Genomic DNA, 19,441 nt, shown 5'->3' with positions numbered 1-19,441 from the left:
TCAAACGATATATTGTTCAGGCTTAGTATCATCCACATAGGGAATCCCCAATTTGTGGAAGTTACTTATGCTAATTTTGTACCTATTTTAGAATACGAATTTCAATTTTAAAATGACTAGCTATGCAAAAGCTAAACGTTATTGGCTATCCCTAGATTGTTATGAATGTTATTATGAACATTTATAGAACTGCTGACAACATGAGCTATGTGTTAATTTCTGATAATGTTGGTGTTAAAAATGGAGGAGCATGAAGAAAACGGAGGGCAAAAATGAAGTCTTGTTTCACTCACCAGTGTTTGGTTTTCAACTTTAGTTTTTGTCCAATTCGCTGTGTTACACTGTTAGTTTGCTGTTTCTTTGTGTTGGTTAGCCATGGTAGATGTGTGGTTAATTCATTTTAAAATATTTAATTTCCATGCTGTACTGTATCATTGAATTTTAGGGCTTCCGCACCTGTCAAATCTCACTTTAATAACTGTCTATGAAGTTGTCATTGTTGTATGTTTAGTTTGAAATTAAAACCTGATCTGTGAGTGGCAATAAACATCCTGAAATAAGAATATTATCCCTAAATTCATTATTTTGGGGTTTCCATTTTGAATGGGAATTGTTAAAATACAGCTAAACGTTATGACTTTTTCTAAGGGACGCACGCACTTCATCTGGTATTATGTGATTATCGCTTAGTATCTCCTCTTTATTAGATCACAACCTGGACCTGGTGGAAAAAGACTTCACGATCAACACAGTAGCTGGAGCAATGAAGGCCTATTTCTCCGAGCTTCCCGAGCCTCTGGTGCCATACAGCATGCAAGGAGAACTGGTGGAGGCCTTCAGTAAGTTCTGGGATGTTCCTCTGCAGTAAGGTGGTGTGGTAGCGAAATAATAAAGGTGGTGGGAAGAAGGGTGGCTTCTTTAAACTCGAAGTGTATTGGATTTTCCTTGAAATCCCTTTAGCATTTCTTTAACCTAACAAGCACAACTCTCACAAGGCAAATCCATTCATGGGGAGAATTGGATTTAACCCTCAGAGCGAGCTGTGCAGAATAGGATGGAGGCGAGAATATTTCAGGCTTGGGGATGGAGAGGCAGTAAATGTGGTGTTGACGGCAGGATGTAGGAGAGTTAGGTCTCCTTGATGAAGTCGTGGATAAGATAAACGAGGTCGCTCCGTTCTTTTTAGTCTCCGAGCTTGCACTCAGGAATAAAGATTTAAGGCAAAGCTTTGACTCGCATGGTGCCAGATATTTACCCCCAAGGCCTCATCGCGCTGTCACTCTCCTCCACTCACACATACACTCACATTTGCATTTGTGTGTTTTTCATTTTTATAACAGCTCCGGCGAGACCCTTCAGCCGTGACAGGGACCTGATAAGACTCCTGCAGGCGGTACCAAACTAAAGGGACTGAATGCTTAGAAAAAGAAAATAACTGCAGTTTGAAAGCTTTGTTTAGTACAAGATTGCACAACTAATATAGTGCTTTTTCAGAATCCTCCTATTGCAAAAACAAAATTCAGATTGCTATATGTGGTTGTACTGTATGTTGCATTAACTTTAGATTGTGCCTTTCCTTTCAGTCTAGTTAAAAGTGTAAAGCTTGTTTGTGACTGGGTCCAGTTCTACAAATGTGCCAAGTATACACTTTATAAGAGGGGTGGGCAAACTGGTTTTCCAGGGCCGCAGTGGGTCCTGGTCTTTGTTCCTGACTGCAATCAACTGATTGCACTTGTAAAACACCAGATTGAGCGTTTTTTACAGAGCTCGTCTCCCACGTTGTCTCTGATCAACCAGCTGCGGGGCTGGGCCCTCCCAACTCAATGCCGACCGAAAATGAGTATATAAAAATGCGTAGAGGAAAATTAAACCCCGAAAAGTGACCTGCTTGGTACCCCCAGTCAAAGAGGCGCGCGATCAATTTTTTTCCATGACATTCCTGCCTGTCAAAACTGTCGCCACTTCCATGCACAAGCACTCATCGTTGCGGCTTCCAGGAAATATACAGCGCTACACCATATGCTTCTATTTGTTGTTTTCCAAGTGGTGAGAGCGCAACTGATCATCGATTGTAACGTCCCAAGTAACGATGTCAGGCTTTCGTTGTTTTCTAAAGATTTACCGTATTTGCCTAAATGTAAGACGGTGTTTTTTGCATTGAAATAAGACTGAAAATTGGGGGATGTCTTATATTCGCGGTCTAGACGTTATTGCCATTCACGACGCTAGATGGCGCCAGATATCATTGAAGCGATGTTCTGTCATGACAGATTTCAGCTACTCTCAAGTTTCACAAGTTTGCGTTATTTTATTGCAATGTTTTTCCTTAATCAGATTTGTTTCAAGACTACAGATACAGTTAGACTTCACTTTGATGGTTAATGCAGTTATTGCAATTTTGTTGTTTTATCACAATAGATTATTTACATTTCAAAAACCAGAAGTCATTCATTTACGAATGTGATTGCACTTAAGTTTACATATTTAAATGTTCAGATATTAAGATTTGAATGAGGCAAAATAACATGCTTTTTCTCTCAAATATATTGTTATAATCCTTTGTTTCGGATGTACTGTAATTATTTTCTGTATAAAAATTTGGTGTTCAAAAAGTCTTTTTTCAAACTTTAGTCTTGAAAAAGAGGGGGTCGTCTTATAATCAGGGCCGTCTTACATTCGGGCCAATACGTCATTTCAATCACAACTCGGCGACTGCTCGTAAAAGCCAAGCGTGCTCTTCCTTCACTCTCGCTCCTGCGTGATGCGTTCAATTGCGTTCATGAAAAAAAAAATGTGATCACAAAATAATGACAGTCTAGAAGGTGTAGTAATTTAGAAATTTGCCGCCGGTGAATATTGAGTACCCGGTTCAGAGGTAAACCACGCGGGCGATGAACTAACATATGAGGCTGCTCCTTAAATGTAACGCACCTTAAACGTAAGTGTGGACAGGTATAAAAATAGTCGGCAAAATACCCTGGAGAAAATTATCTGTCGTAGTGTAGACGTTGCCTTAATCGGTTTGAACAAAAACCCGCACCCACTGCAGCTCTTTGTGGAATAGATTGCCCACACCTGCTTTATAACTTGAGAGATTCATGTGTGAAATAGTGGCCATCACTTAAATGGACGCTGTGCCCTCATAAGTGCCCTATATAGTGTCCAATGTTTTTTTTTTCTCTTGTAAGATTGTTAATTTTCAAATCAAGATTGACTTTTTTGTGCAATGCAAAATCATTGAAAAGTGATATTTTTTAACAATTTTATGCCTTGAGTAAACAACATGTAGCAGAATAATACCTGTTATGCCATGTTTGTTCCATTATGTGGAAATTAGTCAACAATGACAAGATAATGTTGACAACGATACAGAAAAATGTATATAACTGTGCAAAGGACTGAAGGGTTAAGCTGGTGTTGGGTGAAAATATCATTAACATAAGACTATCAAAAATGCTGACTGCACGAAAACTAAAGTTTACAGAAAAAGAAAAACTGATGGCATGTTTTAAATCAGTGACCAAAATTTGTATAGAATCTTTTTTCTTTTTTTTTCTTCAAATCATGCACCAAAAAGTGAAAAGAAAAATGTTGGCCAGTGTTATAATCCTACCTATTGAGAGGCAAATGTCACTCACTAAATGTTAAGTACTGTATTATTAGTTTTCTGCTAAACACAAATTCACTAATTTATCTCTTGCACCAAAACATACCTCATTGTGTGAACACTCAGAGGGATCGCCTCTATCATACAAACATTAAACATTCTGCCAAATAAACAGTTATACCCCAGCAGGCATTGCAGGTACATTAAACACAGGGCTTTGTTTTAGATGAGTAATAGGTGGCGAGTGTTAGATGGCAAGAAAATGCATGCTATTCATTCCACTATGGATAGCTACCAAACTATCGTTCCGTTTTATTAGGCGCAACAAGGCTTGTCATATACAATGTGATTGCCATGACAAATGTTTTTACAATTTAAGCTCTTGTGAGCATCCATGCCATTCATAGCCGATCATACATCCATTGCATCACAATGCTTTTTAGCTCACAGTGGCCCAAAACGGCTGATTTGGTTTCCCCGGCTTACTACAATGTTTGCTGGATTGCTCATTATTTTTCGACTCCACACCCATGAGCCACTCAATTGACTTTTTAAACTGTAGGATGCTGAACAAGAAATTCCAGCAACTGATGATAACAAATCAGGTGTTAGCTTGTGTGCTGCATCCAATACGAGCTGATGTCACCGTAACGGAAATGTAAGAAATTGCACTTTGGTCACTGATCATGGATGCAATTCCCCGTGGACCTGATTCCACGCATTGCGATTCCACCTAAAATGTGGTTTTGATCCAGTGTGACCGCAAGGCAGGAATGAGAAAGTCCAATTCTCTGCGTGTAAATCATGCGTGCTGCATAGAGGAGAACATCTGCTGCTTTGTCCGCCCCGTTCACATATACAGTACACACGAGACCAACTGTTAGATGGGTGACGTCAGCTCTTCTGACTCACTCCCCGTTGCCATCAGTCTTAACACACCCTATCTGTGTGTGTTTTTGTGTGCGCGCATGTTCATAAAATCTCCAGTGGTCGTATGTGTGGTATTCTTGTTCTCTCAAATGTGTGTGGTCTTTGTGTCACTGTTTGGCATCCTTTTAAATCATGTGAGATGTGTACTGTTGTAGGATGAAATCACTGCACGTATTATTTGTGGAGAGCTCAGCCAAATTGGTTTCATTACTCTTGTCGCACTTTTTCCAATGTTGTACGCTAATTTTTGCATTACTCTTTCCCGCCGTGACATCTCTTTGATATTTTCCTGGCTCTTTTGCTAATCTTACCTATCCTTTTTTTTCTCCCCTCTCGCTCTCTTCTACAATTCAGAGATCAACGATAGGGAGCAGCGCTTCCAGACGATGAAGGACATTCTCCTCCGCTTTCCTCGGGAGAATTATGAGGTCTTCAAATATGTTACCAGCCACTTAAACAAGTGAGTGACGAGGTCGAAGACCACCATTGAGTGCAGTGATGATTATACAGTGGGGTGAACAAGTATTTGATACACTGCCAATTTTGCTGGTTTTCCCACTTGCAAGCCATGTAGAGGTCTGTAATTTGTATCATAAGTTCTCTTCAACTGTGAGGGACGGAATCTAATCCAAAAATTCTGAAATTCACATTATATAATTCTTAAGTAATACATTTGTATTTAACTGCATGAAATATGTATTTGATACATTACCAACTAGTAAATATTTCGGCTCCTAGTTCTTTTTTAAGAACCCCTCCTGTTCTCCTCTCATTACCGGAAGTAACTGCACCTGTTTGAACTTGTTATAAAAGACACCTGCTCAGATGCTCAAACAAACAAACTCCAACCTCTCCACAATGGCCAAGACCAAAGAGCTGTGTAAGGACATCAGGAATAAAATAATAAACCTGCACAAGGCTGGGATGGGCTACAGGAAAATAAGCAAGCAGCTTGGTGGGAAGGTAACAACTGTTGGAGCGATTATGAGAAAATGGAAGAAGTTCAAGTTGACGTTCAATCTGCCTTGTTCTGGGGCTCCATGCAAGATTTCACCTCGTGGGGCATCACTGATCATAAGGAAGGTGAGGGATCAGCCCTGAACTACACGGCAGGACCTGGTCAATGACCTGAAGAGAGCTGGAACCACAGTCTTGAAAAAAAACATCGGAAACACATTACGCCGTCATGGATTAAAATCCTACAGTGCACGCAAGGTCCCGCTGCTGAAGCCAATGCATGTCCAGACACGTCTGAAGTTTGCCACTGACCATCTGGATTATCCAGAGGAGCAATGGGAGAAGGTCATGTGGTCGGATGACACCAAAATGGAACTTTTTGGTATAAACTCGGCTCGTCGTGTTTGGAGGAAAAAGAAAGATGAGTACAACCCCAAGAACACCATCCCAACCGTGAACCATGGAGGCGGAAACATCATTTTTTGGAGCTGCTTCTCTGCCAAGGGTACAGAACGACTGCACCGTATTGAGGGGAGGATGGATGGGGCTATGTATCGCCAGATCTTGGCTGACAACCTCCTTCCTTCAGTGAGAGCCCTGAAGATGGGTCGTGGCTGGGTCTTCCAGCATGACAACGACCCAAAGCACACAGCCAAGGCAACTAAAGAGTGGCTCCGTAAGAAGCATCTTAAGGTCCTGGAGACTCCTAGCCAGTCACCAAATCTGAACCCGATAGAAAATCTATGGAGGGAGCTGAAAGTCCGTGTTGCCCGGCAGCAGCCCCCGAAACCTGAAGGCTCTGGAGAAGATCTGCATGGAGGAGTGGGCCAAAATCCCTGCTGCAGTGTGTGCAAACCTTGTCAAGGACTACAGGAAACATTTGGTATCTGTAATAGCAAACAATGGTTTCTGTACCGAATATTAAGTTCGATTTTTGTGATGTATCAAATACTAATTTCATGCAATTAAATGCAAATGTATTATTTAAAAATCATACAACGTGATTTTCTGTTTTTTTGTATTAGATTCCATCCTTCACAGTTGAAGAGAACTTATGATACAAATAGGCAGTGTATCAAATACTTGTTCTCCCCACTGTAGCTATTACTACTGTATATCTCTTCTCTGCTTAGTGTTACTTACTCCACTTTGCACAGTAGTATTGTTTTTGGCAGCCCTTTCAATTTTCGTCTTAGTCTTTTGGATGAAAACACTTACTAGTCTTAATCATATTTTAGTCATTTCAAAATGTGTTTGTCTAGTTTTAGTCGACGAAAAACTCAAATTTCGTCTAGTTTTAGTCTACAATTCTCAAAATATTTTCGTCTATAAACGTAAAAAGTTTTAGTCCATGAATAAATCAATAATTAAATAAAAGGTTTGACTTTGTCAGACAAGCACATAATTGGTGTCTTCAAGGACGTCACCATCTTCGTGATAATACACACTCATCAGGAAAACGGCACATTATTTGCAATTAAACTCACCTGAACAGTATGTAAAACGTTTTCCACGAGTTTAACACTCACCCTGCTAAGTGCTAATGCTAACGCGAACGCTATGCTAACGCTACACGTTATATTAGTTTGTGATGATCACTTGTCACAGATCTTTAAAAGCTAAAGCAACATGGCAGATCTAGCCAAGATAAGAAAGCAAAACTTTCCAAGCAGCACCTGACACATTTTACGAAAGGAGCCTGGAATTGGCACACGCTTACTCACTGGTGTGTGGAGCGGGGGGGCAGCTCATCACATGAGTGAAACGACCAAACACTGCTGAAAAACGTTCTAAATACACATACGATAAGAAAATGTCACACATTTTGAATATATGATGGAAAATAAGGCAAATTTTCATCTCGTTCTCGTCTCGTTAGACTACAACTGGCATCCATCTCGTCATGTTTTAGTCTCCCGAGACACGTTTTTAGCATGTCATCGTGACGTCATCGTCATGAAAATAATTGTGCATTGACAAAATACTTTCGTTATCGTCATCGTTGACGAAAACAACACTGCTGCCCAGTTGTATTGATAATAACTAGCCAAAACAGACGTAGGAGTTAAAGATGGAGTCTTTTCCTGTTTCAATACTTTAGGCCACAGGTGCCAAACTCAAACCCAGAGGCCAGATCCAGCCAGCCATATAATTTTGTGTGGTCCGTGAAAGTAAATCATGAGGGCTGACTGTGTGTCTCGCTAAAATTAAATTTTACCATATTTTTCGGACTATAAGTCGCACCTGAGTATAAGTCGCACTAGCCATAAAATGCCCAACGAAGAGGAAAAAAAAAACATATATAAGTCACACCGGAGTATAAGTCGCATTTTGGGGGGGGAAATTCACTTGATAAAATCCAACACATAGAACAGATATGTCATCTTGAAAGGCAATTAAGATAAAAATACAATAGAGAACAACATGCTGAATAAGTCTACAGTATGATAATGTTACATGATGCATGAACAATGAAATGCGAATGTACTGTCTTTACCAGGACGCTACGGCTCGGTCCTGGCTATACAGCGAACTCCCAAATGACAATGCTGGACGTCCGTATAATTTGCTGACTTTATTTTGGCCGTCGTTATGACATCATCATTTAAAGAGTGAAACTAAAAATAGAAATAATACTGATTTCATCCTCGATACCAAACAGGTTCGCATCAACGTGAATAAATAATAATTAGCTGCTATTATAGCAATGACACAAACAGTTAGCATGCGTTCACTAGCATTAGCACAACGTTCAAACAACCACACAACTGGCTCTAAGTGTCCAATCGCGGGTGGAAAACACACAACAACAACAGCAAAGATGATACACATAGGCTAGCCTCTGTAGAGATATTTTACAAGCATAAACAATGAACGTAGGTTCGCAGCTCTGTTTTTCTCTCTATCGCCAACTCGCCCACTCGCTCAGAGCTGCGTAGCTGTCCGTCGTCTTCTGGCGTTTGAACAAGTGCTAGTGCGCCCCCACTTGGACGTGAAAGCGCCACAAACTAAAAGCATGCATTTCAATATAAAAAAAGTCAATAATACAATTGAACACACATATCCAAAGGCAGAACGCGAACGTGGCCGGTATGTTAGCATAACATAGCTATTAAAAGTTATTCAGATAACTTAGCATAAAGAACATGCTAACAAGTTTACCAAACCAACAGTGTAACTGCCATTTGTAATAGTACCAGCAGTATTTAGTAGAGGTTTTTGGGCTGTGGAACGAATTAATGGAATTATAATGTATTCTCATGGGAAAGTCCTGCTCAACATACAACCATTTCGACTTACAAACAAGGTCCTGGAATGAATAAACTTCGTATGTGGAGGTACCACTGTAAGGGCCTCAAACGGTTTAAGAATAACTAAATAAATCTTAGTACGAAAAAAGAAAAAGAACAATTGGCTAACTTGCATCACAAAAGTCCGCTAGCTTAAATGCTATAAAATGCTAACGTTTTCAAAAATGGCTAAATAAACTTATAAACTAAATTACGAATGCATTAAAAAAAACATTAACTCAAATAAAAACTTACCTTACGTTGGTCTTAGCAGGGAGCAGCTGGATTCAGTCATGTTAAATGAGTTATGTCATATTCACTGTTGCCACTAACGGGCAGTGTATCCACTCAAATCAATAAAACTAAACACTTTCAAAACAAACCATTACAACACCAATCAAATAAACGAATACTCGAAGCAGCAAAATTTGATTCAAAGCTTTTTTCTAATCAAATTACTCGGCTTAATTGATAATTGGTTGCAGCACTAGTTTCCTGTATCAAAAGTGTCAAGCAATGAGTCAAAATGGGAACTTCAACAATAGAAAGAATTCTAATCTGCTTTTGTTTACAAAGGATGTCAATTTGCAGCATTGTTATTTCTCATCTTCATCTTAGTTGGTGAATTCATTGGCTGTTGTCAAGCCAGATAAGGGTTTTGCATCAAAAATTCGAATGTGGTGAACTGGACTGGACCGCACTGTTGTTATTGAACACCAGCCGACAAGAGTCATCAGACAGATTTGTCGGGGACGTTTTTGTGGTCGACATTTGCTGTGAGTGTGGTGGGATCGTTGAAGGGGTGACTTACAATTAGCCGCGGCACTTAGTGCTGTGGCTGCTCACGAAAGAATGAACTGCCATCCGCCTGGCGTCATTATCTGCAGTCCTTACCAGAAGAGTCCTGTGATGTTTTGATGGCCCGTGCTATTAGCATTAGCGCATCGCACTTTAATCACTGGCAGATGTTTTGCAATGAGCTGTTAGTTTTTGAGTTTGATGGACCTTTGTGTAATGCACTTCATTATTATACAGAGTAACCAAAAAAAAAAAAAAAAAACGAGAACTTTTTAAAAATCCAATAAAACAAAAAATGATGGAAGGAGAATATTTTATTCTTAGAAATTGGAACCTTAGAACATTCCATTTAAGAAAAAAGTATGGAGATTTCATTTTAAAAATGATGTTCTTTGATAGGGGTGTGACAAAATATCGAAATGGTCATATATCGTGATACTTTGTATCCCAAAAGGTTATCGATATGTTCCTGCCAAGAATCGAGATTTCGTTTTGAAAATGTGTCAATGTCTAAAAAATAAAAATGAACCAAAAAGTTGCTACCAAAATTTTCCAACATAATAGTGTCTCAGTTAACTCTAAGGCTGCATTGACGGTGCTCGACACCCAATCCATTTAGACTGGGAACGTTTGTTCATTCGAAACCAGCGCATTCAGTCATTCTGTTCAATTTTCAGGGCATTTACAGGTCACTTGCTGGTCATTTTAGGGCATTTACAGGTCATTTTCTGTTGAGTTTGATTCAATGCCTATTCATTTGGGTGATTCCCAGGTCATTTCCCGTTCTCAAAATAAAACAGGAAGAGACCCATAAAATACCCTAAAATCAACAGGAAGTAACTGAAAATGAACAGGTAAATGACCTTAAATGGCCCAAAATTACCTCATTGCCGGGCATTGGCTGCCACTCCGACCATAGACGTTCATTCGCTGCCACCCTCCCAGTTCAAACGGATTGGACGTTTACTAATGATAAACTCATTCCAATTCACAGCAGAAGCTCGTTTTTCTGTTTATTAGTTGTTTGTAGAATATTGTAGAATGATTTCCTGACCAATGTATTGATAATCGTTGTACCGTCAGATAATCGTTATCGTGAGCTTTGTATCGCAAATCGTATCGTATCGTGAGGTACCAAGAGGTTCCCACTCCTATTCTTTAAATGGTTTCCTCCTGTATGAATGCATTCTTGAAATCTGCTGTGTACCACTGTTTTAAAAAAAAAAAAAAAAAAGGCTATTTTTGCATATTGGCAGACATGAACAAGTGGCAGAACTGCGAGACAGTGACTTTGACCAGGTAAACAACGTTTCGTTTTAGTAACCATGATGAATTCAGGATAAAATTCACAGTATCCCAGGTTAGATGAGGAATCAATAAAGAATCTCAACAGCAGATTTCAAGAATGCATTCGTACAAGAGGACTCCATTTACAGAACGTCATTAAAAAAATAATAATAATAATAATCACCATTATTTCTTAATTGGCATGTTTTTAAGGTTTCACTAACTATAAATAAATTATTTTTTCTTCCAACACTCTTCGATTTTTGGATTCATTTATAAATAACTGCTAACACATTAGTGATTTTTTTTTCTTTTGTTCAGGCAGTAAAACTAAATGATTAACTTCTCATAATGCTGTTTTTGACTTCCTGATCCTGTAAACTCTTGATCTCAAGTAGAGCTGCAGCTATTGAATATTTTAGTAATCGAGTATTCTACTGAAAATTCCATCGATTAATCGGATAAAACACTTTTTTGGGGAGGGCGGGGGGTAAAGAGCAATTATAAATATACATGAGAAAACAAGACATTTCACCTAATATTGAACAATTTTTAGACAATCAATGTCTTTATTTTAGGTGTACAATGCATTGTTGAAAACAGCCAACAATTGCATCTCAGATGTGACTAGAAAAAACAACAAATTCACAGCTTTCACTCAAAAAACTTAAGATTTTATGTAAAAATAAATAAATAAATAAAATCTTACCTAAAAATGTCATTACGATTGAACACATATCACTTAAAAGTTAGGTGTTTTTCCCACGTTTCAATTGAATTTCCATTTGTGTCAAGCTATTTTAAGTTCTAGTTATGTTTTAGGTTTAAGTCAAAATTTTAAGTCCTAAGATAGGATTTTGACTTTATGCAGTGTTCAAAATAAATGTATAATAATGTAATATCTGCTGTATTGGAGCACATTAGGTACCAGTGCTACTTGGTGCTTTATCCATCAATGACTACCGAGCGAAAACTGAGAGTTACCTTTTGGTTTGTTTTTAGTTCACACCCTCATCATACTACAGCGCTGTTTTTTACAGATTAAATCAAGCCTATATGAAGGACCAGTTAGCCGCGCATCGACAGTAGTATTAATTAATAGAAAACTAGCCCTCCACAGGGCTAACGTTATGTTAGCAAGGTAAAGTAACGTTAATCTTATTTATTAGCGCTACATTAACTTAATCTTACCTTGTCCTGAGTAAACGGGGTGGCTTCGGTGGAGCGGGGGCTAGGCGGGCAGGTTGCGCGGTGTCACCCGGGTTTCGTGGGCGGTCATCGGTTATGGGGTCCAGCCAGGGGTGCTGAAGCGTCAGCGGGGCTGCGGGTAGCCGTGGCCGGGCGGGGGTAGTGTTATGCAAGCGCCTGTCTTAAGCCTGAGTTATGCTCCCGCGTTGCGGTGACGGCGCAGCGACTACAGCGTCATTCGACATTCGATGGTTCTCCGGCCAGGTGACGCGTTGCTCTGTAATTCACCGCCAAGCCACTAGAGGGGTGTGTCGTTATGTTTGTACGGTTTTGGGGCATGCTTGTTGACTTCCTCTTGTCTAGTTTACCGGAGAAAAAAAATAAACAATGCTAGATGGAACGCTTGAATGTGGATCTTTAGCTCATCAACATTGCATAAATGTTGATCATACAAATGTTGAGGCACAGGCGATGCGGATGGTGGTTTTGAGGCGGTCTGTCCAACTTTTGATGCTGCATAGAGAGTTCTAGCCTCGGGTGAAAACCAGCTAGCAGTTACGGCTAGCTTCAAACTGGCGTGGAGCACTGCGTCCAGCGTTTTGTCCGAGGTCTGCAAAGCCCTCCAGCCCGATTTGTGTGCCGTGTTCTACAACCAGCCAGTGGGAAGTCATAGCAGATTTCTGGCGTCTACGGAACTTCCCAAACTGCGTTGGAAGCCTTGATGTTAACGTTATGATGAAAGCACCGAGGCACTCTTAATCAGTGATGATGTATTGTGTGTGAACTGTCTGTTTTTGAAAATGAAACATGAAAAAAACTCGTTTGACACCAAACCTGTGCTTTATTCTTCATATACTTGTAGTGTGACATGTAAAGAAGTCAACAGACTCACAGCAAACATACTGTATGTACACAATAAATGATGAAGTGCACCAACCAAAAATACGACATAAAGTGATAAAAAGCTGGCAATTTTTGGCCGACTGGGTCACCGCTTCGTGATTCTGAACACACACGTCTCTGTGGTTCTTCCATTTTTTTTTTTCTTTATTCAATCGCTCACCTTGCCATTTGGCAATCTTTATTATGCCTTGACGAGACTTGCTCTTCGATTATACTCCCATCGGCTTTCTCCATTTTTGCGTGTAGAAAAATGTTTTACAATGGCGGTGATTTCACGCTGAACCGGAAACCTCAGTCTGAGCGGACCAATCACAGTCCATTTCCGCCACGTCATACGCGTTAACGTGACGCCAGGGTTTGAAAAATCAATATGTACACGTCAGGCTACGGCGTAGGGTCGTAAATTAGGTCTTCCTTGACTGCGTTGGTCTGACGCGGAAGCATAACTCGGCCTTTACAGTGAACACATGATACAGTGTTCGCCTTCGTCTCCAGCTTGAAATGCTCCCACACTTTTGACATTTTCTTTTTCTTGGTGCCTTTGACTTCTTTCGTCGGCTTCTTCGTCGTTACCTCTACAGTATATTCATGCGTGGTTGAAATCAATATATCAATCGCCTCTCTCTTCCTCCTGTACGCACGTGACGTCAGCGCCTTGGGACACATTAAAAGTAGTACAGGCAAAACATCATGCCAAGAGCTGGCAAAATAAAACGATTCCTCGAGGCGGAGGAAATTCCTACTTCATTTTTAAAAACGAGTTACTCGAATTATTCGAGTAATCGTTTCAGCTCTAAGCTCAAGGACTCACATTAGATCTGTTTTCCGCAGGGTGAGTCAGAACAGCAAGCTGAACTTGATGACTAGCGAGAACCTGTCCATCTGCTTCTGGCCGACACTGATGCGTCCCGACTTCACCACCATGGACGCGCTGACGGCTACACGCACCTACCAGACAATCATCGAGAGCTTCATCCATCAATGTGCGTACTTCTTCTACAATCAACCTCTGGCCGACGGCCCTCCTGGCTCGCCCACCTCTACGCTCTCCTACGGCGGGGGCACCTCGGCGTACTCGTGCATGGCCGCCGGTTACTCTTCCTCGCCGGCTCCGTCCCCTCCGACACCTTACGTCCTCCCCGCCACTCCTCCAGTTATCCCTCACTACGGCCCACCCATCCACCATCACCACCACCACCACCACCAATCCCCGCCCCGTTCCCCGCCACCCACCCCCCAGTTACCTCTCCCCGCCCTTCTGCCACCCTCCCTGCACCCTCACCACCCACCTACGGAACAACACACGCTGTGAAACACCAAGGGATCAAGGGAAAATCAAAAAAGAGATTTATGAGTGCTTCAGAAAGAGATTAGGACTAGTAGAAACCAGGAACAGGAAGTGGGAAGATGACATTGAGGTATCTGCAGTATGTACAGTGAGATACTTTGGGAGAAGAGTGCTTGTATAGAAGGCCCCCACTGGCCACTTCACTTCCTATTTTTCCCCCTCTCCTTGTCACCTAACCAGGGGAACAACATGACAATGAATAGTGAGATGTTGCCGGGACCTAGGAAGGACTCAGGGCGGGACTCCAAGACACTATCGACACATGTACGGCCACGAAACATTTTTTTTTTTTTACCTAGCTAGAGGCCCTGCTTGCACACATTTGCTCACTCAAATTCTTGTCTCTACACACATGCACACAGACAAAGACGGTTTCACTCGAGGCTCTTTGCCAGGCAACGGAGAGAGAGCAAGGAGGGAAAAAAACTCAAACAACCGGATCTGCAGATCGTCAGGGCAAAGGATCATGGGTGCACTCACGCCCTTGGCATTCAATATACTGTATGTTCACGCTCGATCTGGATGGGAGCGTGATTACCAAGTTACTGTTATTATTTTTTTAAGTCGGCCCACACCTAATGTTTCCGTCTTTCTGTTGCCAAACAGTCAATGTGTGAATGTGTTTTTTTGAACCTGCGTGTGTGTGCCAGTTTTCAAAGTAAGGACCTTGTTCAAAAAGCACTTTTCTTAGCACTTTCAAGGCACGTTTTTTTTTTAATTATCAGAGCTGTGACTTCACGTTCCTCTCACTCGCTTTTTTGGGAGCACACCACTGACATCTAGAGGAGCAATCGGGGTATTGCAGCCACTACATGGGCGTTGCACCATATCTTTCACTGCTGATATTTTCATGTCCGCTTTGTTTTTTTTCTAAGACTGTGTTATCAAACCTTTTGTGAGCCAAGGCACATATTTTACATTAGGAGAATCTCACTCCCAAAAACATATCCCAAATGGTTACACAAATTAATTCCCATCGAGCAGAAGAGTATGTCTGCGGCTAGGTCATTTTCATCACACCTCTGTCATGGCGCACTTGTTTCGAGAGGTGATATTTTAATGGTGAAGCATTATATGTTGTCTTTAAAAAAATATTTTTTAAAATTTTGACAAGTTGCATCCTCACAACACAGTGGCTTCTCTGCAAGCGCCCCCCATTTGGACCTTTAAAAATAGTTCTAAAAATGCTAATAATGTTTAAGAAATTTTGAGACTGGTTTCTCGTTTTAGCTTTATTTTAATAAGGTGTATTAGGGCCACATATTTGTTTTTGTTTTTTTCCCCAAATAATTCAGAATACATTTGTAAAGTTGTGATTAAAATATCAGAAATGAATTGTTCGAATTTGGCTGACTTAGGGAAGCATAAGAAAAATTAATACAGACGATATGGAACCTTTCACGTAACCAGTCGAAGAATTACTTTACTTACTTTTTTTTCACCCATAACAAAAAAAAAAAGATAAAAAATGTCAATAAAGCCGTAAAATATATTTTCCTTCTGAAATGTATTAATACAGTTTTTTTGTTGTTGTTGTCATATTACCATTTTTATTATTTTAAAAATGTGTACACCCACCTATTTTCCATACTGCTCATTTTGTGAAATTTAAAATGAGCAACACAACATTATATAGACAAAAAACTATGGCTAGCTTCTTGTAATATTTCCAGTTTAATCTTGGAAATATATATATAATTTAAAGTTTTTCCTCCAATTTTTTCTTGCGAATTCATATTGCTTCTTGCGTTCCGACTTCATGCAGACTGCAGATTTTTTTTCCCTCTCATGATGAATATGCGGTAAAATAAATCCCCCCTGTTAAACTTGTAATTTGCCTGTATGTAGAAAAAAAAATGTAAATTTTATGACATTATAATCCATTTGTATTCTTGCAGTGACAGTTTTTGTAAGATTTGAAAATGAAGTGATAAGATTACAAACAAAATGTACATTCCGGGAAAAATGCATTTTGTCACATTGTCACCATTTTACAAATGTATTTTGCTTATTTAAAAACTTTTCCATTGTGGCCCTAATAACCTTGATAACCTAATCATGTGTCCCTGGGAATAGCAAACAAGCTCTTTTAGGCTCAGTTTCCTTCCCCTATGACTTGACCCCCTATGCCATACTGCCCCTAGTGTCCCTGCCATGGCACTACAACTCCTTGTCTCTCCCCATCAGAGTCGATCTTGTTGTTTTTCGGGAAAAGAGATGGGAACAGACAGTCCATTCATCCGTCTGCACCACCGGAACAGAGCATCCCAAATTCCCTTCCCTGTCCTGCTGTTACCGTAGAAACCAATGAGACCGGGGGCTCCGGAAGAGCCATAATCCAAACCGCTTTTGAAGTGTGTCTTTGTGTATTGTTACACAGATGCTCACCAAGGTCACCTGAATCCTCCCAGCTAGGCCCGAACGCCTTTTAAACAATCACTGAACTTTTACAGGAGATATGAATTACAACACTACCTTGTGTACATGTATGTGTAAGCTTTTGTGTGCTGGAATTAAGAGTGTGTATGTTGGACGAGGTGAGCATGGCAGACGTCCAGACAGCAACGTGATCCAAACAAAGGTGACGGCGAGGAATGCGGCTGCTCGATGCCCCCGCCGGGTAAGCCTGTTTGCTCATCTACATGATTTGGGACAAGCGGAGTGGGATGATTACTTGGGAGAGAGAAATGTGACCACTGGTAGTGTGTGTTAACCAGTGGGTCCAATCTGTGTTGAACTGACTGTCAGGCAGCCAAAGACTGGACAAAAAAGGTGACAGTGCAGAACAATTGAACTATAAATGAAAAAAAAAAGTGACTTTTCCCCCCCAAGCAAACATGACAGATGTCTGTTAAGTTAAAATGAAAAAATGAAGAGGAAAAAAAACAGTATATTGAATGAGTTTTTTATGGTATGTCAGGGTGGGCCAGGGTCTAACATTTTGCCTCTTTAGTCTGTGGTGATAGGAAGAAGAAAAAAATCTTTTTTTATGTTAATAGTAAATAATGCTTTTAAAAAATTTCTTTGGTGCCCACTATAGTGCATGAATTCTTCCCAACAAAGGAAGAGGAGGGTTTCACCACTCGGGAGTATTTAAGACATAATTAAATAATATTCTGAACTCTTCTGAGAGGTGGTGTCGTATTGGGAGAAAAAAAAAACAATGAAATACTGTATACTGAAAAGATATGTCAATTTGCTGAGTCTGGTAATTTGTCTTGATGGGAATGGTGTATACAGCAAGGCCTTATGTGATCTGTATCATAGTTAATAAATGAAATCTTGTACAATGAGGGTTTTGTCACTTTTGAATTCTCAAGTTAATACTGCAATTTAGAAAAAGACATCAAAGTGCTTCAGACAACATCAGATGATCGTGTGAAAAACTGTCTTTCCTTTGTGCTTAACTCATTTGCTCCCAAAAATGTATAAATACGTTTTATTTTTAATTGTTTCAGTTGCCACGTTTACATGGAGCCAAATATTCCAATTATAATCGGAATATTTGTTCAAACCGAATAAATGTGTTCCATATAAACACCTCATTCGGAATGAACAGGCCCAAACCGAATGGAATTTCATTCCGATTCACAGGGGTGGAATATTCCTTTTCTCAAACCGATTAGAAGTAAAATTATATCATGTAAACAGGGAAGCGGAATGGTGTCTGGTTGCGTTCTTTCTGCACATGCTCCGTACTGACATGGTGACGTCACTTTGTGACGTAAGTAACGTCACTTGCAACATGGCTTCCAAGCACAGCGCACCTAATTGGAGTCCGGCGGAAAGATTGTATTTAATTCAAACTTTAAAAGAATTGAATATAATTGCTCGCTTAGACGGGCGTAAAACGAGGAACAGTGAACTATTTAAAAAAGTTCACGAGAGGTTACACGAAGCCGGAATAGACCGGAGCATTGACCAGATTAGAAACCGGTGGAAAACTGGCTACTACAAGGCAAAAAAAGAGCAAAACAGCAGAAGCGGATACGACCCCACAAACACAACAAGTGGGTTAAAGTTAAAACAGCAGCACTCCGACGATCGATCTCCATGTTTTGCAACGTGACGCTTTGTTTTGATTAATCTGCGCATGTCAGACGGCAGTTGTCTAACGTCCTTTCGGAATAAAGGCAGTCACATGTAAACGCTGGATCGGAATAGATGAAGTGACATGTAAACAGCTGATCTGAAATTTCCATTCGGAATGATTTGAATCGGTATGAATAAAAGTCAGCATGTAAACGTGGCTAGTGTCCCAAAAACGTATTTATACGTCTTTTACGTTTCTTTTGACAAGCGGCATCTCTAGGTTCTGCTGCACCTAAACTGCAATGCACAATGCTCAAAACTCATTTTAAAGCAATAAAACTGGCCACTGGAGGGCAGTAGCGCATTTTGTAAGAGGTCATCTCGGGCCAAGAAAGGAAGTGAAGAAAAATAGTCAGGAAAGGGAAGTTGGAGGGATCTTGTGAATACACGTGAGAAGTAGAGAAAAACGTGGAGAACGATCGGGAAAAAAAGGCAAACGACACTGGAGGAGTGTTTTGAAAAGAAAATGAAACCATCGTCAAAGAAGGATTAAAAATAATCTATCTTGATGAGACAGACGGTGACGGCCACAACAGCGTCAGGTTACACACGCGTTCTGCGGAGCTCACGTTGCGTTACTCCTGTCCCCGAGGTTGAAAATAACGATGAAGGTGATGAAAAAAGTGAGACCGATCTTGATCCGGACTCATCAGATTACTTGGAGCCACCTCATTCAACCGGGAGCATCCGAGAGCCTTCCCCGTTGTTATGTGCGCAAATAGTTTTAACAGTTCAATAGTAATGTGTAAATAAATTTTTACTTTGCGATCAAAAGCTATATTCGTCTTGTTGTTTGTTATTTTGTAAAACAACGAAAACATTATTCAGATGTTTGGGATGTCACAAAAGCAAAAAATAGCTGTTAAAGTCAAAGTTATGTTTGAAATGTATGCTGTTACAAAAAGCTCAATTTCTCATTTTTTTCATCAGAAATAGGAAAATTGCTCAAACTAAGCCATTTTCTAATGCTGATTTCTAAAGAATGAAAAAAGATATGAACTAATTTTTTTTTTTGCTGAAATAAAAGAGTCTAATCTTTGG

At 40.2% G+C, this 19,441-nt stretch overlaps 1 protein-coding gene across 1 annotated transcript in view; it reads left to right on the top strand.

The window, feature by feature from the left end:
• arhgap35a (Rho GTPase activating protein 35a) overlaps positions 1-18,497 on the top strand; it is a 137,093-nt gene extending 118,596 nt beyond the window's left edge. The window contains exons 5-7 of the mRNA XM_057839590.1: positions 708-839; positions 4,892-4,997; positions 13,792-18,497. Coding sequence (XP_057695573.1) covers positions 708-839; positions 4,892-4,997; positions 13,792-14,272 — 719 coding nt within the window. The 3' untranslated portion in view covers positions 14,273-18,497. The remainder of the gene's footprint in view (positions 1-707; positions 840-4,891; positions 4,998-13,791) is intronic.
• Positions 18,498-19,441: the final 944 nt, after the last annotated feature.

Source organism: Corythoichthys intestinalis, chromosome 6, assembly GCF_030265065.1.
Source record: "Corythoichthys intestinalis isolate RoL2023-P3 chromosome 6, ASM3026506v1, whole genome shotgun sequence".
Lineage (NCBI taxonomy): Eukaryota > Metazoa > Chordata > Actinopteri > Syngnathiformes > Syngnathidae > Corythoichthys > Corythoichthys intestinalis.
The sequence above is the reverse complement of the archived record's forward strand: the minus strand, read 5'-3'. Positions and strand labels throughout refer to the sequence as shown.